We start from the raw sequence: 23397 nt of genomic DNA, 5'->3' as shown, positions 1-23397 counted from the left end.
TTGAGAATGTGTGGGGACTTATGAAGGACAGAGTAAACCAAAAATGACTTAGAAATATTGAGGATGTGAAGAAAGAAGTGGTCGAACATTGGGAAGACATGATTTCCTACAAACTTTGATCGGTGGTATACCTAGGCGCATTCACTCGTGTATTGTAGGGCAAGGAGGTCTCACAAAGTATTGAAAACACACTTTAGACTGTAAGAGAATCATATCTCCACATATTCATATAAGTAAAACTTCTGTAGTTTACATACATGTATTAAATACGGATTTTTAAATAACAACTTTCTCAATAATTTCTCGGAACACTATATTTAAAAAAATGTAATATGGGGTCGATAGGTCAAAAGCTCATAAAAAATTCAACCAAAGAATTTCGCTTCTTTTACTACTTTAATAGATGTGTTATTTAAATATAAGGTTGGATCTTTGTGAGGTTTATATTTTCGGCAAAATGGATTCAATTCGTTTTTGCTTTTTAAAATCTGAATCTGTTGCATGAAGAGTATAGACGCGTATTTGCTCTGTACTAAAGTGAAAACTTTATATAGATATTTAACTATATTGATTTTTAAATTACAGCGATTGCAAAAGTGTATGCGGATAAACATTGTTTCAAAGTTCAGGTCTGCTGTCCTCACAGATAGTTGTCCAGTCCCATGTCACAATCAGTTATGTCCGCCGGCAAATCGTCGCTCGGCAGCTAATGAGACCTTAGTGGTAGTGACAGATTGAAGCCATAGATCAGTGCCCCTTTAAAATCTAAATGGGTGCTTATTAGAATATCGCAGGAAAGGGGAGCGCTAATTAGGAACAGGTATCATTACACGTCGCAAACGCCGATATAGTTCCGGGTTCTCGAGTGGATAGTGCGTACATTGTTTCGGTAGAGAAGACTGCGCATTATACATGCAATAAGGAATTGTAATACTTTTACACATTGCTCAGTCATTACCGTGTGTAGGAACACCGGAAATACCTACCAACAAAATCTGGCTATTTATCATGCAGTTGCACTGTCTGGTTATAAAGTGTTTTAAAGTGTTCATTGTATATCTGGACTTATTTTATTTATCGTTTGTATTAACAATTTCTTGCAATATTGCTTACATTCAGCGACATGGTGTGTGGCGATGTTATAGGCAGTGCACCAACTCACCACCATTGACATTAACCACGGTCACATTAATTACCGCTAATGATACCCGTGAAGATCCGGGTTAGAATTGGTCTTCAGCAACCCATGCTTGTCGTAAGAGGCGACTAACGGGATCGTGTGGTAGGGCTCGCTGACTTGGTTGACACATGTCATCGTATCCCAAATGCGTAGAACGATGCTCATGATGTTGATCACTGGGTTGTCTGGTCCAGACTACATTATTTACATAGTACGGCGTCAAACAGCAAACCAACCAAACCAACTTGAAACAAACATTAGGATGGACAAATGGATACATTTATCATAAATGCACATTTTTCAAAGTCGGTGCAGGACTATAACATGTCAACAAGGTCTTTGCAATCGCGAGCCCGGGAACCCCGACGGTGACTGGTGAAATAATTCCATACGTAAAAATATCCGATCACAGTGATTAGCTGTACCCCATCTATGCACATTATTGATATTTTAAGTATCTTTATTGAATTTTGCAACTGAAAGAAACACAGCAATACTGGAACATATCATTTCTGGCAAAACTCCAATTAAATTTGTTTTTTAACTTTCCTGATCAAATTTGTTTGGAGTCATTTTATTAGGTACACTTTAAGGCATACACCGGGACCCAGATTTTACTTCGAGATAACCATAAGATCGACACAACAATGTTTAATGTTATGATAGACTGAGTCGGTATCAATGTGCGGTACGAAGGTCTTGGGTGTTCTTTTCTTCACCAGCTAATGCACGTGTTCATGCACGTGTTTGTAAAGGGTTGAGTTCTTTATGAACGAATCAGTTTGTAAAATTCGCAGAGTATAAGGAAAGAATGTCTTGTCAAGAGGCTGTTATTCTTAAAAAGGATTATGAATAGCAACATACACATCAGGACAGGAAATGACACTCCGGTTTAAGGCGGTGTTCTGTAATTATGGTTTTCGTGATCAACATTTTGGTTGAATTACAACTGTTTTTTATCTATGTATATGGAAAGAAAATGTATTGCAATTGTTAAGAAGATGTGGCTTTAGAGCCCCTTTATGAGTCTGAACCACATCCCTTGTGTTTTAATATCATGTTTATTGTTTATTGATCTTGTGTGGTATTTACATATTGTACGATTTACTATTGTATATTTTAATTTCTGGGTTAAACATCAAATGTTCCTATTTGGGAATAGTGATTAAGTGATTTAGTGTTGGCGTCCATTCAGCGCTAATTAACTGTTAACCGCTGGCTTCCATTTGTTCCATTGTTTTCTTTGCATATTTGTTGTCTTATTACTTTTGTTGTTCTTACATGTACATATATAAGCTATCTGTCATATACCATTCATTCACATACGAGGGAGTAAGGATATACTCCGAAACGTTGTGTTCCTCATGATAAAGAAGTTGACATCCATAAAAACTCTCTTCCTCATCAGGAAACAATCAGAATTTATACGCTCAAGGGCTGTCATTTTCCCCTTTGTTCAATTATTTCTAAGGATAGTCAAGACTGGGCATTCTTTTGCACCGACGTTCTTTATTGGATTTGCATAGATACAATGGTGAAAACTACATATATTGCAATATATAGTGATATAAACCCAAAGCTATTTTGGTCAATTAGACCTATGGTCTTGTATAGTTTTGCCCATGCATTTTTTCAAATCCCCCTTGGAACTTCACAATTTCCATTTTGGTTGTCTGAACATTGTAACACACACAATAATTCGAGAACATAAAGATTTCCAGCAAAAAAATACCCCAGGTGTTATTATCATGTGATGTATTGGATTAACTTGTACATTCACGTATGCTCCTCTTGAAAACTTCATCCGCACATGACTATTTTGCCTTTGACGCCTAATGGCATCTGTGACGTTAGCATTTTGAATCTACCAATTCTCTTATACCAAATCAGCGTTTGGAAAATATAATTTCTCGTATGGGGACACATGCTTGCTTTTCAGTGCTTACATGTATACTTGTAACAACATATTGTATTGCTTAGAGTTATCAAATACCGAAGTGTTACGTCCTCATGTTTTGTAAATAGATCTGGCTTGTAACCTTTACATTTTAATGAATAAAGAATGATACTAATTCTCTAACAACATGATCTGATTTCGATGAATGGTATTTCTATGACGTTCACTGGAACCTCGCGTGGTCTAATGAAATCAAACATTCTTACTTGTTCGGTGTTTTTTATGAAAGTAATTGTGTGATCGGCACTCTGGAAGTTGGTGAGGGGCGGTGAGGTAGCTTAATGGTTAAAGCGTCCGCTCTTCACGCTGAACACCCGGATTCGATTTCCCACATCGGTACAACGCGTGAAGCTTTTGACACATTGTACTCATGTTGTTGTTTTTTTATCGACCCAGGGTCTTTGGCGTGACTAGCGAATGAGACCAACTGGTGACGATGCAACGTGACCACCCGTGAATACCTAAGGCCTTTTGTCGTATAAGCGAGTACATTGGGCCACCTATGTGTTGTGCCCCTTTGTTGGAGAAATACGAAAGTCTGGTGGTTGGGGTCACCGGAGCCAGGAACAATGTTGCTCAACACTCCACTACGTCCTTTACTCTACCCACAGTAATCAGCCTGATTCTAGCCGAGTGGTCACGCCGAACCCCCGGGTTCGATTCTCCACATGGGTACAGTACGTGAAGCCATTTCTGGTGTCCCCCGTCGGAATATTGCTGGAATATTGCTAAAAGCGGGGTAAAACTTAACTCACTCACTCTGAACTTGTTGTGGGCCGAACCAGCCTGGCAATGTTTAGTAAAGGCGCAGGCATAGTGTTGCAAGATGGCGTCCTCTACAGCATCGTTATTGTGGATGGCGGGTGGAGAGCAGGGATGTTGAATACTGTTGTCACAGCCACACCCTGGTTCATCGATGAACAAGACACGTCATCGTGACATTGTTGAATCTCCAGATTACCCACCGTCCAAATTTTACCCGTTGTTCCCTCGGGTGTTCAGAGAGCCTGATGAAATGTGAAGGACGGGTATCTTCGGTATACAGGATATACTCTGGTTGTACTGTATCTTCGGTATACTGGATATACTCTGGTTGTACTGGTATATCTGGTCGGTATACTTCGGATATACCTGGTTGTACTGTATCTTCGGTATACTGGATATACTCTGGTTGTACTGTATCTTCGGTATACAGGATATACTCTGGTTGTACTGTATCTTCGGTATACAGGATATACTCTGGTTGTACTGTATCTTCGGTATACAGGATGTACTCTGGTTGTACTGTATCTTCGGTATACAGGATGTACTCTGGTTGTACTTGTATCTTCGGTATACAGGATATACTCTGGTTGTACTTGCATCTTCGGTATACTTCGGTATACAGGATATACCTGGTTGTACTGTATCTTCGGTATACAGGATATACCTGGTTGTACTGTATCTGGTATACTTATACTCTGGTTGTAATTGCATCTCGTATACGGTATACAGGATATACTACTGGTTGTACTGTATCTCGGTATACTGGATATACCTGGTTGTACTTGCATCTTCGGTATACTGGATATACTCTGGTTGTACTGTATCTCTCGGCATACGGATATACTCTGGTTGATGTATCTCGGTATACTGGTTGTAATTGTATCTTCGGTATACAGGATATACTCTGGTTGTACTGTATCTTCGGTATACAGGATGTACTCTGGTTGTACTGGATATTCTGGTATACTGGATATACTCTGGTTGCACTGTATCTTCGGTATACAGGATATACTCTGGTTGTACTGTATCTTCGGTATACTGGATATACTCTGGTTGTACTGTATCTTCGGTATACTGGATATACTCTGGTTGTACTGTATCTTCGGTATACAGGATGTACTCTGGTTGTACTGTATCTTCGGTATACAGGATGTACTATGGTTGTACTGTATCTTGGGTATACAGGATGTACTATGGTTGTACTGTATCTTCGGTATACAGGATATACTCTGGTTGTACTGTATCTTCGGTATACTGGATATACTCTGGTTGTACTGTATCTTCGGTATACAGGATATACTCTGGTTGTACTGTATCTTCGGTATACTCGATATACTCTGGTTGTTGTCTATGAGCACATCTTCACAACACGAAAAAGTTCGCCAACCCAGATGACATAATGTAGCAAAATAATGCACGATGCAAATATGCGATGAAACTGTTAGTGGTTATATTATGTTTTATACATTCATTATTATATTCCAGCCATGCAATGAGACCTGGGTACACACACCACACACATACACACCGGTGTTGCTTTCATTTCAGAACTGATATTTATCTTAATGGTGTTATCAGCTAAAAGGCATCCACCGAAACAATAGGGTTAGAATGAACCTTCAGTAACCCATGCTTGTCGTAAGAGGCGACTAACGGGATTGGTGATAGATGTCATCGGTTCCCAATTGCGCAGATCGATGCTCCTGCTGTTGATCACTGGATTGTCTGGTCCAGACTCGATTATTTACAGACCGCCGCCATATAGCTGGAATACTGCTGAGTGCGGCGTAAAACTAAACTCATCCACTAACCCTCTCCTAGATGTGCATACTCATGCTGTCTTGTTGTTGTAATACGCATCTAATCTCCTACAGAGGAGGAAATAAAGATGATGATGATGATGATGATGGGCCGGAAGACATTATTATGAATAGCAGATAATCCGGAGAACGCCGATCACCGAGATTTCCAACGGAGTCTGCTGTTGGTATACCCCGAGCGCCACATGGATGGGCTGGCGATCAACACTGTAAACAGTGAACGTGTACATTTTTATCTATACAGAGTTATACAGAAACAGTACAAATGCATAAACTGAAACAAAAGTTACAACTGATTTGAACAGATCAATAAGTAATCAATTTACAGAATTTTACAGTTTACTCACTATGTGTAAAGATAAAACACTCTTTTGAAAAAATAAAATAAATAATACCCAAAAAGCTTTTATATGCTGAATTATAATAGCATGTATATGACACTGATTTAAGATGCCTGCTAAATAGCTCTTATACTGCATGTATGATGTAGAGAACTCATTCAGGGTCAGGCAGGTCAGCGGTTTGTACATGTTAAGGGTATCATGGCATGTACCCAGAATAACCATATTCGAGAAGAATATCGATTCCTGACGACCAACGAGAAACGTGTCCCAGTGGAATATGCTGAATAAAATTAATTACTCACAGCTTACCAGGAGTCCCGTTATCCAGTACATAACTCTTTGAAACTAGACGCCAGTACATACAGTCCAGTGGATGCACCACATTCGCTTAGACGCGGACACAGGTTTAGTGTATCGAACTACTCCTATTCATGAGGGTTGGTTTTCGTCTTCATCTAACAAACGTGTTTCCGAGTGAATGATTACACATACATTACATACGTTCAGTCTCATGGACATGTTCTCTCAAACGGCTTCTGTCGAATTGATTTTGCACATAAGCCGTAGCTGCAACGAAACAGTCACTGATAGGCACGTACAGATGCACTTACCGATAGGCTGAAAGATCCTAGCAGTCTTTCCTTTCTTCATCTGAAGACAAACATTCAGACAGCCACAAGTCACCCAGACGATACTTGAGATGTAAGTATTGACTGCTACTTAATCCATCACCACAAATTGAATAGGAACATTTTCGGACTCACAATATTAAGTCTTTGAATGAAATTTAGAAGTTATTCACTTGACAAGGTCATTTCATGGACGTCATCTTCTTTACAATATAGAACCCACCTTGTCGGCGTATATTCTCACTCCTTCATCGGGTGATTGATAAAGGATTAAGAATATACTTAATGTAAAGAAGTTGACATTGATGAAGTTTCCCTGTCAAAACATTGAGCTGAGTTAAACTAAAGGATACTACGATAGTGGTAAACGACAGAGAGTGAAAACTTAGACATATAATATATACAGATAACTGTCGCTAATGTACAATTCAACAGTTATAAAATGTTGCATAGTTTTATAACTGAACAAAAGAAATAAGTAAAAATGACATATTAATTGTATTTAATAGGACATGAAAAACTAAAGTAATGTAATGTAACAATTGTAATTGAGCTGTTTAACGCTACTTTGAACTGTAGTTCATTAATACGCTGTGTGTGATCATAATATGGTGTCACCCCATTAGTCATACGTCTAAATAAACACATGTCATGGTTGATTGCTCATGCATGTGAACCCTTAGTACCTCTGCAGGTAAATGGAATGACCCATATGAAACGAAACAAAAGGAATTTAGCAAGAGTTATTTATTCTTATAACAAGAATAAACATAAAAAGCATTTCGTCAGTACTTTTGTCACATGTATAAAACATGTCTTCAATACTTTGGTCATACTCTTTGACACATCATTTCATTAGCAGAGTGTATTAATGCGTATATTCTGCGACATTAGCAAGGCGTTTGACAAAGTGTGGCATAAGGGAATTATCCGAAAGCTTCTGGCAAATGGACTTAAAGGAAATTTACTAAAATGGTTTGAAAATTATTTACAAAATAGAGTACAAAAATGTTGTTATCAATGGTTTTCAGTTCCACATTGACCCGTAATGGCTGGTGTTCCACAGGGTTCAGTTTTAGAACCACTTCTTTTTTATTTTATACATAAATGACATAGACATAACATCAGACTTTTCGGTGTACAGATCAGCGGGCCCCTATCTTAGAAAAACTACATATAGATGCCCTTAAAACAATATGTGGTGCTGTCCGTGGAACACGCCATGAAAATATTAATTGCGAAACTTCTTTCACTTCGTTGAGTGAAAGGAGAAAATACTATAAATTGCTTACACATTATAAAATGTATCATCGTTTATTACTGGACTATCCGTACAATCTGTTACCCCAGTTAGTTACCCACAAATTGTACGCCTCTTATCTTATGTTATCTTATCTAAATCTTATAATAAGTATATATATGTAAAACATTTCATCACATACAAACATTTCTTCTGTACGTTGGTCACATACTAGTACTCTTGATATGTCACACCATGAGTAGACTGAAAGTTTACAAAATAGAGTATTACCTTAGATCTGCATAATAGTTTAATTCATTTTGGAAATGGAATTATATTCTTACCCCACTTTTCTAAGAACATATTCAAAACAATCGGTATGCAGAGAAGGCGTATTGACTTATGTTTGACTATCACCTTGTATCTCTCACAAGAGAACCGGGGCGGTAGGGCGGCCTAGTGGTTAAAGCGTTCGCTCGTCACTCCGAAGACCAGGGTTCGATTCCCCACATGGGTACAATGTGTGAAGCCCATTTCTGGTGTCCCCGCCGTGATGTTGCTGGAATATTACTAAAAGCGGCCCACACACACAAGAAAAGCGGACGAATCTATTGTATCGTAGGGAGCACGACCCTTGTTGTTTTAATAAATCCGTTCCGTTCCGTTCCGTATGACTAGTGGCCGTATGAGAAATAGGCGTATGGCTAATGGGATGCAACGCATAATATGGTAGGAAAGTAATTAGATATTTATAAGCAGACCGGCATGTTTCTGTAAAATGATGTTAAAAATCTTGAAGGCATACCAGTCGAATTTAGTTGACATCACATTTATCAACACCATCCTCGTTGCTCATATATGATGATTTACAAAGCTTGTTGTATCCACTGGACCACACTTTGTCCACAGTAACTGTAGCCGACCGACTGGTTTCAGTGTGTGACCTGGTTGTGCTATGGAACTCCGATGGTGTAAATGGTTGTTCGTGTAGTCAGCGCCCACTGATGTGGAAAAGTTTAACAAGTACTTTCTACAGAATTCATTGTAATTAAAAACACAATAAAATTACAGTATATGCTTCTTTTGAGAAAAATAACCTACGAAAACCACGCGAAAGTTTTATATATAGCAGTGCAATTCTTGTTAAACAAAGTTATAACTGTATTCGGTTGTTTCTGCGAAGATTCAGTAAATAAAAAATTATAACCCTGTCTTTTAACAATAATTAGTTGTCAGGAATTTATTATAATCTGATGTAAGCTGTGGTGTGGAATTTATCATATTTAGATACCTATATACTGAAGTGTAATCAGGAACCTTCAAGAAGCTATATACTGATGAAGCATTGTATACAACTTTCTGAGAGTCATTTAGACTATATAAGTGGGTACGTGTATGCCTGTCTTATCTCGTTTACATATAGAACAGCGATTGTGTGAAGATCACTGGATCACTGTGTTTTGCTCCTGGATATCCAGCCTAGGACCTGTTTGGACCTTTGGCCGCTGTTGTTGCTAGGCGAATATCATGACCACTGATTTTATTTCTATTTCATTGCTATTTTGCTCTGCCATTGATTTTTGTACTGCTACTCTGTCGTGTACTGTCATTGTAATTACTTTGCAACACGTTCCTAGTGATTTGTATTAATTTCTTAGAAAATTGATAATTTTCACGTGTCTTCGCTGTTGGTTTTTAAAGGACTGGTTTCCGGTTTCAGCCTGGACCAACACGTAACAATACATCTTTAAATTGTTCCTAAAATGAAATAAACATGAAAGAGACATTCAGTTTACAGTGCTTCGATTAATGTTTTCATCCTAAAAGTGTTTCTGTTGTACTCGTGGAAACGATTAAGGAAACACATGAAAGTACAAGTGTTCCTTTATTTATTTCCAGAATTTCACCCACAGTGCAACACATACTAGTACCTTGTGAAGAAACGAGGAAAAGAATAAAGAAACACTTGTACTTTCATTTGTTCCCTTATTCGTATCCATGAGTATACAGTTGGAATTTCTCGGACGAATCCGTGTTTCAAATCTATACTTTCTTTCGTGTACATTTCCCCTTTAACTTAAATTTTAATCTTTTTTTTTATCAACTTTCGATTTTAATGTTTATTTTAACACTTTCAGGATACATTGATGTCTCAGTGCCTCAAGTGCCCCTCACATGGTCATGGAAACTGCTTTGTATGTGACGATCCTTATGCACAACCTTCTGTCTCCTGACCTTCACCCCGAAACCTCGTTGTCAGCCGCACACTGTGTGAACACCTGCTTCTACAACCTGACATGCGCATCAGTGTTCCATGACCGCAACCGGAAGCTGTGCTACCAGAGTAACACCTGGTTTAATGACAAAGTAGCAGGCCTAACAAATCAACCTGGAGTTACTTACTACATATTTCACAGAGGTAAGTCACGATGTATGTATGTATGTATGTATGTATGTATGTATGTATGTATGTATGTATGTATGTATGTATGTATGTATGTATGTATGTATGTATGTATGTATGTATGTACGTATGTATGTATGTATGTATGTATGTATGTATGTATGTACGTACGTACGTACGAGTTCGTGCGTGCGTGTGTGTGTTTGTGTGACGGAGGTTGGAGGGGTTGGGGTGGGGGTGGTGGTGAAGAGGTACTTTAGTGATTAAGCCTTTCTCTCAACACACGGTGGGGTAGCCTAGTGGTTGGGGTAGAATAGAGGTTACAGCGTTCACCTGTCACGCTGAAGTCCCGGGTTCGATTCCCCACATGGGTGAAGGCCATTTCTGGTGTCACATTATTGCCAAAAGCGGCGTAAAACAAAACTCACTCATTCACTTAAGGGTGACGAGCGAACGCAAAAACCTTGAGGCAACCCCACCGCCCACAAACTCTTGAGGAAGTTCGGGTCCACATCTGAAACTTTGCTTTCCAGATTACATTTGGTCAAGCCACTTGTAAATATTGGGCCCACAAAGATTTACATGTATGTCCCTTCCCAGTTCGACGGGATGCTGTGAAATGTTTAATACCATATCGACCTGGCTACAGTACTGAAACGGCATTTCTGAGAGTTTCCAATGAGTTACTTACAACATGCGACTGTGGTAAGGTCGGCCTATTGGTGTTGTTGGACTTCTCCTCCGCCTTCGACATAGTCGATCACGAGAGACTCATTAGAACTTTGAAGAATTCTATTGGCATAGACGGAGTTGCTTTGGACTGGTTCACATCTTACCTCACTGACAGGTTTCAATCTGTTGTTATCCAGGGGGTTTCCTCCAGCAAGACTCTGTTGAAATGTGGTGTTCCTCAAGGATCTGTTCTGGGTCCAGTTTTATTTACCATCTACACCTCTGATCTGGGAAAACTCATCTCATCCATGAATATTGGTCATCATTTCTACGCTGATGACACTCAGTTACTTGATTCCTTCCTGCCTCAGAACGCCCAGACTGCTGTCTCTCATATGGGTATCTGCACCAGCAACATTCAGTGTTGGATGAACACAAACATGTTGAAAATAAACACAGACAAAACAGAAGCCATGTTGATTGGTACACGTGATAAGCGGAACAAGGCAAATGTTTCATCTCTTAGTGTTGGACAGTCTCAGGTTCTTCTCACTGACTGTGTTAGAAATCTTGGAGTTATCCTGGACAATGACCTGTCGATGGATCAGCACATCACTATGACCTGCAGAGCTTGTCACTATCATCTCAGGAACATCGGCAGCACCCGGCACCTGCTGTCTACTGATACTGCCCATATGCTTGTCAGGAGTTTAGTGCTATCCAAGTTGGACTACTGTAATAGTCTTTTATGTAACATCACCAAAGAACAGATGTCCAGGCTTCAGCGAATTCAGAATTCTGCCACAAGGATAGTTACACGATCAAAGAAATCTGTGCACATCACGCCCATACTAATGAAACTGCACTGGCTACCTGTTGATGCACGTGTTCAGTGTTATCACCAGTCAGCACCTTCCTACCTGTCAGAACTCACACAAGTCTACCACCCATCTAGAGTCCTCCGATCTGCCCAACAACATCTCTTCTCTGTTCCAACCCCACGTCTGAGACGATTTGGTCAGAGATCATTTACTTACAATGCCACCACTCTCTGGAATAAACTCCCAGATCATCTTAAAGGAATCCCTACTCTCCAAATGTTCAAAGACAGTCTCAAAACATTTCTCTTCACTCAGTTCTATAGACTCTAATCATTTCTAGTCGCGATCTCTTAACCTGGTGATGTCAGAATCTCTTATGTAGCGCTATGAGCATACATTTTGTGTCTCGATTTGGCGCATTATAAATGTACTTATTATTATTATTATAAGCGAGGAAGTTCCATATGCAATTGTGAGTTCGAACATCAGATTCGCCCTCAAGTCTATGTTTAGTAGTCAGCAGAATATCGTATAGATACAATCTTGGGGGCTTCATAAACTCACTTACTCATGTCCCTGTTGGATGATATGGTGTTTAAAAGGGCCACCGGAATGTGTTGATTCACAAGGTCTCCGCATGTAGTATCGTGAAACGGGGAAACATGTTGCTGTGGCGAGCTGTATCCGTAACTTTAAAGACAGGGAGTGAGTGTGTTTAATTTTACGCCGAACTCAGCAATATTCCAACTATGTGGCGGCGGTCTGTAAATAAACGAGTCTGGACCAGACAATCCGGTGATCAACAGCATGAGCATCGATCTACGCAGCGAGCCTGATCACCCGATCCCGTTAGTCGCCTCTTACGACAAGCATGGGTTACTGGACTACACCCACTCACTCACTGAGATTTTAGGTCGCCAGGCAGTAATGACTAATAAATGAATACACAATTCTCTTTTCAGATGACTGCCCAGACGGATGGGTATACCACAAACCAACGAATAAATGTTTCTATCTTTTCGAAGAACTGAAGAAGGCCAGTGATGCTAAAGTCGACTGTATGAGTGTGAACGCCAGGGGGTTTAATATCTACTCGGCAGAGCAGAATGGCCTAGTGTACACTATGGTCAAACGAAGAGGTACAGTATGAAAGAAAATATACTACTCAAAAGAACTTAAAGAACATCCCATTTTCACATGACTCAAGTGGTTCTGTCATTATTCAAAGAAGCCACAGAACACCGATTGCCCCTGGCGTTTTAAGCGCCGAAATTCGCCGTACAGACGTGTGTCCCTTGGAAAAGCCAGAAAATGATTTTTGTTGATCGGTGCCCCTGATTATTTTTCATCGGTAAACATCCGAGACCGTCATTACGTGAGTTTTCCTCCCATATTAAACAAACCCTCCATGATATGACTGTAATACTGTTCAAACATCAAAGGTCAAACTCAGTCGGATATAGAAGGATAGCTAACCTGTCCACCTGTAGTTATACGTAACGACCGTGTGTGCTTTAACGTCTTCAGAGTTGGACATAATGGCGTGACGTCTGTAAGCTCAGAATATACAATGATACCACACAACTCAAAACTGTTAAAACGCATGTACTAGAAACCATATTCCATGATATTTCATGAACGACAAAAAGCCTCTCTCTACATATATGAACGTAATGATAAAGAAATCGTTAATTGAATGGGGGATAAAACAATGATAAGTATAGTGTTTATAAAGACTTTATGTGAAGTGCACTAAACATGTCTTCATTCATATTTTGGTTTATCACATATTTCACATTTTGTACTTGACCTAATTCTTTTGTCAGATCTTTGTAATATAGTGTTAAGGAAACAGTGACTTGTTCACAAGGAGAGTGACACTGAATGGAACAGTGAGCTAAATGCGGTCCCGTAAATGAGTGAGTGAGTGAATTGTGTTTTACACTGCTTTGGCAGGATTTCAGTAATGTTCAGTTTTGTGCGTGTAGTGATCACATTGTGTATGCGATGATGGCAGAAATATCTCGATAGTTATGCAAAATATCGAACACTGTATTGAAGACAGTGTTGATTTTCTGGTGTACTTTCGCAGAGCTGGTGTGCTATCCTGAAAAAAACAGGGAAAATACAAAAACAAAAGAAACCAAACTGAACAATATGCCGAACTACACTGAAAGGAGCTTCATTTTGAAGCAGTAAGAAATAGGCTCCACCCATTTCACACGTGTGGGCAATCGAACTCGGGTCTTCGGCGTGACGAGAGAACGCTTTTACGACAAGGATACCCCACTGCCCCGTTGCCTTTAAAGAATGTGTTAAATGAAAGTAAACAAATTCTAAAATGGTTTATATATAAGCTGAATATAAATTTTCAAGATTAATAAGATAGGTTATGCGGCGTTTAGCAGTAATCACTCACTCATTCTAAACTGAATATATTGTGAACTAATTGTCCTCCTTTCTAAAGGGAAAGACATTTGGATCGGAATCTCCTTCAACGATGTCTGGAAATGGCACCAAGGGCAGGCGCCAGCCTTCTTCTATTGGTCTGATCCTCCAGGAACCTTCAGTTGTGTGGTGTTTAACTCTGGTACGAAGAAATGGTTTAGAGTGAAATGTGTGGAACTTCACTGGTATATGTGTGAGATTGTTGTACCTGAAAACTGTAACCAAGGGTAAAATCTTTATACTACTAGTGTTACGGACTATACTTCAAAAATAGAACTGCAAAGCTTATTTCAGTCGTAGCTTTTGGTAACCGATCATTTGAAAAATGTAGACTTGACTAATTGTCTTTCACGGGTTCACCTTGTAGCAATATAGGCAGGAGATTTCAATCATGTATTTTCGCCAATCTGAAGCATGCGTATTGTTTTCAAGCATTTCTATGACATGAACTGTTTGTTTCTACATCATACCTTATGCTAACTTTCGGTATATATTCATGCCAAGCAGAATATACCGTTTTCGACGTACTGAGCGCCCCGGGTCCTTAGCTATTTGAATAGGCACTGATCTAGAGCTAGCAATCTTGTATGCAATTTAGTTTCCTAAACAAATTGATGGGTCGTTGCTTTTGGGGTCGCGAACGGAGCTTGATTGCTGTATAAAGTGAGTGAGTCAGTATGGTTTTACGCCACTTTTAGCAATATTCCAGTAAGTGAGTGAGTTTAGTTTTACGCCGCACTCAGCAATATTCCAGCTATATGATGGTAGTCTGTAAATAATCGAGTCTGGACCAGACAATCCATGAATCAACAACATGAACATCGACCTATGCAATTGGGATACAATGACATGGGTCAACCCAGTCAGCGAGCCTGACCACCCGAATATTGCAGTAATATCACGACAGAGACACCAGAAAATGTCTTCACGCATTGTACCCACGGGGAAATTAACCCGGGCCTTCGGTGTGACGAGCGAACGCTTTGATCATTGGCCACCACGGTCGGTCATTACCGTGTGCAGGGAACACCGGAAATACCTACCAACAAATCTGCCGATTTATCATCCTGTTTCACAGTCTGGTTATAAAGTGTTTTAAAGTTTTTATTAATCTTATTAATAATTCCTTGCAATATTTATTATAGATATTACTGATATTTTAAGTATATTTATTGAATTTTGCAACTGAAAGAAAAACAGCAGTACTGGAACATATCATTACTGGCAAAACTCCAATTAGATTTGTTTTTTAACTTTCCTGATCAAATGTGTTTGGAGTCATTTTATTAGGTACACTTTAAGGAATACACCGGGACCCAGCTTTTACTTCGAGATAACCATAAGATCGACACAACAATGTTTAATGTTATGATTAGATTGAGTCGGTATCAATGTGCGGTACGAAGGTCTTGGGTGTTCTTTTCTTCACCAGCTAATACACGTGTTCATGCACGTGTTTGTAAAGGGTTAAGTTCTTTATGAACGAATCAGTTTGTAAAATTCGTAGCGTATAGGGAAAGAATGTCTTGTCAAGAGGATGTTATTTAAAAAAGGAAAAGCATACACTTGCACATAAAGACAAGAAATCACACTTTGGTTTTAAGGCGGTGTTCTGTAATTATGTTTTTCGCGATCAACATGCTGATTGAATTACAACTGTTTTATCTATGTATATAGACAAAAATGTAATGCAATTATTAAATAGGTGTGGTTTTCTAAAGCCCCTTTATGATTCTGAACGACATCCTTTGTTCATTGATCGTGTGTGTTATGTACATATTGTATGATTTACTATTGTATTGTTTCTGAGGATAGTCATTCAGGGCATTCTTTTGCACCGACGTTCTTTATTGGATTAGCGCAGACAAAATGGTGAAACTACATGTATTGCAAATATATATTATTATACACTATAAAGTATTATAAATAAGATATTTGGTCAATTTGACCCATGGTCTTGTATAGTTTTGCCCATGCTTTTTTTTCAAATCCCCTGGACACTGTATCACACACAATAATTCGAAATTATAAAGATTTCCAGCAAAACAAATACCTCAGGTGTTAATATCATGTGATGTATTTGATTAACTTGCACATAGACGTACCTGTATGCTCATCTTGCAAACCTCATCCTTACATGACTAAATGTTGTCTTTGACGCCCAATGAAGAAGAAGATGTTTATCATATTTTAGGCCTCCGGCTCGCAATAAACTTCTTCTTCTTCATTGACGCCCAGTGGAATCTGTGACGTTAGTAGTCTGAATCTGTCAATGCTCTTATACCAAAGCAGCATTTGGAAAATATAATTTCTCGCATGGGGACACATGCTTGCTTTTCAGTGCTTACATATATACTTGTAACAACATTGTATGTTAGAGTTATCAAATACCGAAGTGTTATGTCATGTTTTTTATATATAGATCTGGCCTGTAACCTTTTACGTTTAATCAATAAAGAATGCTACTAATTCCCTAACGACACGAGCTGCATTTCTATGAGGCACACTGGAACCTGCCGTGGTCTAATGAAATAAAACATTCTTACTTGTTCCGTGTTTTAACGACAAGCATTGTTTGATCTACATTCTAGAAGTTGGCGAGTAACAAATGAAGCATACAGCTTCATGGATGACAAGTTCTGGTGTATTAGCTTGGAGGATGGTTCCGAAGATTGGAGAGACAGTGGAAATGTTAGTCTGCTGTTTGTCATAACTTATATACATATGTATATGTACTTCTCTTCATTTATAGTCACCTTTAGCTTGAATACGGTGTACGAATCTACATCCCTCTAAGCAATAAGCAAGAAGTTGTCATTCATAATGTTTATGCTTCAAGAACGACAGTAGCCTCAATTAGAACCTCAGATCTGTAAAATTCCAAAAAGGTCAAACATATTCTCTTTTGAACTCTCAATTTGAAAATGATATAACGTCCCTACCCTTCAACAAAGTTATCCCCTTTTTCCATTTTCGTTCTTCTTGCTACCATTTACCAGTTTAAAAAGGAAGATGGAATAGAATACCAATAGATGAAAGAAAATGTAAATTATGTTATATGAATGATGTGGGTGATGATTTTCATTACCGGTATATTCTTAAATGCACATATTTTTAGAAAAGAAAGATGAATACATATACCAGCTTCCTTATAAAGACCAAATATATTAACATTTAAATCATTCTTTAAATGTAAAGAGATATCTGTTATGAAAGATCTCAGAACATTCTGTAAATATTGTTTCGGTTAATAATTTGCCGTGACAAAAGGTTTAAGAATCCCCTTTGAACCAGCAAAACAGAACTTAAGTCCAAAATATTCAATAATATATTGAATAAACAATGCGCAAAATACAATGTAAGACAATACAGATTTCTAGTACAATGCAATTAAGTAACAAATTTAAAATATTGGGTCACAAATATGAAATATCAACTCACCAGAGTCTTAACATTAACAGTGAGAGCATAAATACTGACTGAAGGTTGTTTACAATGACAGTAGACGAATAGGCAAGAACCATCGGTCTTGACGATGATGGCAGACAGATGTGTATAAATCCAGTCATATGAAAAGTCCGTCGCACGACGCAACAACCATATAGCTCTTACACAGTTCTCGAGCATTCTAGCAAAGCTAGGCTGTATCATTATCCTCTCATAACATTCTGGTGATCAGGAAGGCCATGGCAAGACATTGACGTCAGAATTGGCAAGGTAGCGGATCGTGACGCGTGCTGCATGTGAAGTAAAGTTGTTATGCTGGAATACCTCCCTCCATCGGTCCATAATCGGAAGCATGTGACGTGGAAGGACCTCGTTGATGTACTGATTTGCTGTCAAATTCCCCTGAACCACCACTAAATCAGATATTTGTGTGCTGGATATCGCACCCCACACCTTGACACTGGATCCATCGCTGGATATCGCATCTTGGAACAACATACTTCACACCTCCACACTCGGAATTCCTGATAAGAACTTTTCGCAAACTCAGCTCGCTGAACACAAGCCATAGCTGAGACAAAATAAACGTGATTTATATACTTTTTGATAAATGATCATTTCGGGTTTTTATAAATTTGATTATAATGTTTTTAAACGTTTTCATTCTAAATTCAAGGTAAGTTACCATGTTTTTAAACATTTTCATTCTAAATTCAAGGTAAGTTAACACCCCTTCATTTACATGGTGGTTTATCCCCTATTATTCAATTATTAATTATTAAACTAGCTCCCACCTATCCCGTCGGCGACATAGGCTACAGCCTGAAGCCGATGTTAAACACGAAATCATCATTATTTCAAAGAGTAGACAAACTCGGAGTAATCTGCTATACATGTACAGTACATTATTAAGTGTAGAGGTGTGTTATGTGTTTATGTTCAAACTGTGAGTAGTCATACATGGAATACTGATAATGGGAAGATACCCAGAAAACGACCCCAAAGGCGAGATATTGTGCTCTGATGAACTTTGAAATGCTGACTGCGACTCCCCTGCTTCTAGGCTGCCTTTGGTGATGTTTCGATTGGCGGCACTCAGTTGTTGCACGATTAATTCCCTTGTTCCCAGGCAGTAACGAATGACAAAATTAAACACAACGTTTGTCTTTTATAGTGATCGACATGCTTTTCCGCTTACTTGCACGTGCACTTTACATTATTTATCTTGGTGACTTTTGGCGAATATTTCTTCAAACGCTTCTAAAACAAGGGGGGAAGTTCAAATTGCCGCGTTCCTGGCGCTGAAGCTGTTAACAATCACACAAAGATGACGTTTTGGAAAGAAATAGTATATTTGTATTATTTTTGCCGCAGCTACGTGAGTCCAATATTCTCCAAATCACCGTTTCGTTTCACTGAAGAGTGTATTCACACATTTTTGGCATTTATGTTTTTGTCGATTTCCATGGAAACTATTTGGAGGGAAAGGGGGAGGATTTCGTTTCCAGAGCACAACACATAAACCACTCAATATATATCAGTAACACTTGACAGATATATCCAACAGATCTCAAAGTGGTGCCTTTGCAATTTGCGGATTTTTGGCATCTATATTTTACTTGATTTCCAAGGAAACAATTTGTGCGTAGTCTCAAAAGGAAGGGGTGGGCTTCGTTTCCGGATCACACCTCGAAAACTGTTAAATATCACCATCATATAGCAGGAATATTGCTGAGCGTGGCGTAAAAGTAAACTCACTCACTCAGTATATTTCAACAATAATTGGTAGATATATCAAACAGAACCTAAAGTGGTGCCTTTTGCTATTTACACATTTTTGACATTTTTATTTTTCTCCATTACCATAGAATCATTTTGGAGTGTCTACCCTGTATTACAGAAGGAGAATGTAGTCTAGACACAAGTGTACCTAATAGTGCCACGACATCCTGTTTTTAAATTCAGACTTTATTTATGAATATGTGTTTTTTGAAAAAAGTTAAATTAATGTTAATATGCTGATATTACTACCTGGATATTAGGGTTTAATTTAATTTCTCATCACACTCAAAGCCAGTCTTTCATTCTTCCATGCTCCATACCACACCACACAGTTCAATAATAAACTTACATGTATATACACAAACTCACAAAGTCATGTTTACAAAAATAAAATAGAAACTCAAATACAAACATATCTCTCTTTTCTGAATTCAAACAATCATTAAACGAGATGTAATTATTTACAGGTGACGTCATCATCTTCATTTAGGGTAATTACGAAAAGTCAGCGGTAGACTCTAAAACCTAAAAACAAAACAAAAAACCCATGAATCTCAAGTCTACAAAGCCTTATGTCAACAGATCACAAAGTCACAATTTCATTAGTCGACAGAGTTTCTCTAAACCCAACAGAGTATCCCACCACAGTATATTACCGCTGTAGAGACGGTGGGGATAAAAATCTATGTTGCCGATGATCAGCGTGTAAAGTCACAAGTAAATATTAAAAGTCAGTTAAATCCAATGCATTCTAAGGCTTGTGCCCACGAATCGCGTACATGTGGATCATGTTATATGATATAACGCAATAACGTGGTCATGGCATATCATGACACGAGGCTGAATTAATGCACAGAAATTATATAAAAATGTCAACGGGCAGTTTTAGACTTTGTCTTTGCATCTGGAAAATATGCGGTAATTTAGAAAGGTTTTCAAATGACTTGGTCCTTTGTCGACAGATATTTTAAAATGATTACCTTGTTTTCATCGCTGTATGGCTGTAATATTGCCGACGAGATGTACACTTTTAACTCACTCACTCACTCAAATGGCTTGGACAGATTTAGTGCTGATTATAAATCATTTAACGCTCTGTCATGTTGACCTACTGTTTTATTTATTGACTGAGTATTTCATGTTTCAGGAATGGAAGTGTAGACTACAGGTTTTAATCTATAATATGAAGCAGAGGTTCTTCTTGTTACGTCTTCTCTACTTCCACGTAATTAATCGTATATGTTTCTGTCTTTCCAAAGGAACACTACTAAACCTGACGTCTCTATTATGTTATCTAAACGATTCTATTTGGCGATATAATACTTTGTGATTCATTGGGTCAAGCAATGTGTCGGGCGCTAATAGGACTCTTATTGGCCCACGTTGCCCTAAAACTATAACACCAACACCAACACCATCACATTGAACAATAATTAGACACATTGATGACAAACAATTTCCCTTTCAATTGTTTCACACAATAATACTGTGTATATGGCATATACAATAGATATATTCTCCACACGAGAATTTTATTTCTATTTTAAACATTTCATATTCTATAAGACAAAGCGACTCCATTGTCTCTGCAAGACGGCAACAGAGGTTATGCCTTAATAGGAAAAGTGGCCATACATACGAACGTACGTACGTACCTAACCCACACCCACCTACCCCCACCACCACATACACACGCTCCCACCCCACCCCACACACACGTAAATGTATCGCTATGTTTGGTGTATCTAAAATAACATCATAAAATAATACCTAAATAAACATTTTATCCTAACACTATGGTTCATATATGTTACTGAGATTCTATAACCTAACAACATTATAAACCATGTTTTTACAAACAAATATAAATTAATTTGTTCACTACTCTGGTCAGGCTTCCCATGACTCTCAAATTGCAATGGAAACCACAAGACACCACGACGTGTAATCTTGTTTGAGCAGATTATTCAATCAGCCAAACAAAAATGCCCACTAACATGAACTGCACGTGATATGCATATTCATTAACCTAGCCTACACAAAGAACAGACAAAAAGAATACCTCGAATAATGTTGTTGCACACAAAACTGTATAAGACAAACAAGACATGTATTTGTATAACGATTACCCACGTTAGATACAAGGGACGCACTGTGCAGTGAACATCCAGGTAGCATTCCGCTGGGTGAAAGGTGGGTGCACGAGTGATAGACATTTGTTTAATTAATAGCGTTTTAACAAAGGATTCCAATTGTACTGAACTATCAATAGTATTTCGATTTTTCCGGAAAACACATTGAATATTTGTAATTAGGTTATTGGTTTTCAGATACCAAATAATCTATTATTTAGTATTTGTTCATTGGGTTTACAGGCAGCTAGTTAGATATATTGGTATGTAATTAGATGGATCCGCGCGATTCCGGTCAGGCTATGGCATTGGGACTACAATGAAGGTGGAAACGTCCCTGAAGTCCATACTTGATCCAAAATATATTACAGGGTTTCGAGGCATGAATCGGGCAATTGCTGGGGGAGTGAAAACTATCAGTGCCCGTTGCTGAAGGGCAGTATGTGGCTCATGTAATGAAAAGAAGTCATTAAAGTCTTTACCATTGTCTGAGTTGAAATTTAATTTTGTCTCCTCGACATAATTGATGATGAAGAATGCTTGGATAGAGTTTAGGTAATATTATTTGTGATGACATCTTTATCAATTAACATGACTCGGGCAATTGCTTCAGGAGGTGATAGTGAAAATTATCAGTGCCCTTTGCTGAAGGGCAGTATGTGACTCATGTAATGAAAATAAGTCATTAAAATCTTCACCATTGTCTGAGTTTATGTCTCCTCGACATAAGTTGATGATGAAGAATGTTGGAAAGAGTTTCGGTAATATTATTTGCAATGACAGTTAACAATAAAGTTAATTGTCACCATCCTTCACATGATGAACTGTAGATTATATTTTTGTATGATCAGAAGAATAAAAGGAGAAGGTCTGGAACAGTATTCAACGTCTCAAATATAAAAATGATACTTTAACATCTAGAGAAGACATTGCTAATAAATTGGCAGAAACTATTAGCATAAAGTCACCATCTGCTCACAATGATCCTAAATGTCAGAAGTTTTAAAGTTACCAAGAAAAGAAACCTCTGAATTTTATCTGTGATAATTCCTAAGATTATAACGAACCATTTTCTTTGACTGAATTACGTGAGACTTTAAATAAGCCTTATGATACAGCATCTGGGCCAGACGGCATCCATTACCAGTTATTGAAGCATCTCCCAGAATTGTCCTTTTTAGCTCTGTTATATGTATATTTAATACTATTTGGGAAACAGGTAAGTTTCCTCCTTCCGGGCATGAAGCTGCTACCATTTCTGTCGCCAAACCAGGATCGAACAAACCCTTCAAACTAGCGACCAGTAGCATAAACAAGCTGTGTCTGTAAAACTATGGAGAAATTAAAAGGGGCCTTGTTTGGTATCTAGAATCAAATAATCTGATAACAGATGTCCAATTCGTTTGTAGACATCAGAGAAACACTATCGATCATCTTGTGAGATTAGAATCATTTGTCCGAAATAGTTTTATTGATAATCAACATGTTGTATCTATATTCTCTGACTTGGAAAAAGCCTACGATACCATAATGTTATTGCACGGTTTTCAGAAGACAGGAACTTTAAAGTCAGAGTCGGTTCCACATTTTCTGGGAGGTGGAGTAGCCCATTTCTGGTGTCCCCCGCCGTGATATTGCTGGAATATTGCCAAAAGCGGCGTAAAACTAAACTCAGTCAGTCAGTCCACATTTTCTGATGTCTTCGATCAAGAAATGGATGTTCCTCAAGGTAGCAATGTATCGGTTAGTCCCTTTA

General features: G+C 38.4%; 1 protein-coding gene across 1 annotated transcript; it reads left to right on the top strand.

Moving 5' to 3' along the window:
• Window positions 1-6639: 6639 nt before the first annotated feature.
• LOC124261962 (snaclec B7-like) lies at window positions 6640-15005 on the top strand. Its single transcript, XM_046696323.1, has 4 exons — window positions 6640-6768; window positions 10074-10354; window positions 12795-12971; window positions 14300-15005. Exons 2-4 carry the CDS (start codon window positions 10111-10113, stop codon window positions 14509-14511), a joined length of 633 nt encoding a protein of 210 aa, XP_046552279.1. The 5' UTR covers window positions 6640-6768; window positions 10074-10110; the 3' UTR covers window positions 14512-15005.
• Window positions 15006-23397: the final 8392 nt, after the last annotated feature.

Source organism: Haliotis rubra, unplaced genomic scaffold (genome assembly GCF_003918875.1).
Source record: "Haliotis rubra isolate DU_JTF1 unplaced genomic scaffold, ASM391887v1 Scf819, whole genome shotgun sequence".
Classification (NCBI taxonomy): Eukaryota; Metazoa; Mollusca; class Gastropoda; order Lepetellida; family Haliotidae; genus Haliotis; species Haliotis rubra.
This window is presented reverse-complemented; position numbering and strand designations above follow the sequence as displayed.

Coding starts and splice junctions, on each gene's coding strand:
- LOC124261962 (XM_046696323.1), top strand. CDS start 10,111: ATGGTCATGGAAACTGCTTTGTATGTGACGATCCTTATGCACAACCTT. Junction 10,355..12,794: donor TTACTACATATTTCACAGAG/GTAAGTCACGAT, acceptor TTCTCTTTTCAG/ATGACTGCCCAGACGGATGG. Junction 12,972..14,299: donor CACTATGGTCAAACGAAGAG/GTACAGTATGAA, acceptor TCCTTTCTAAAG/GGAAAGACATTTGGATCGGA.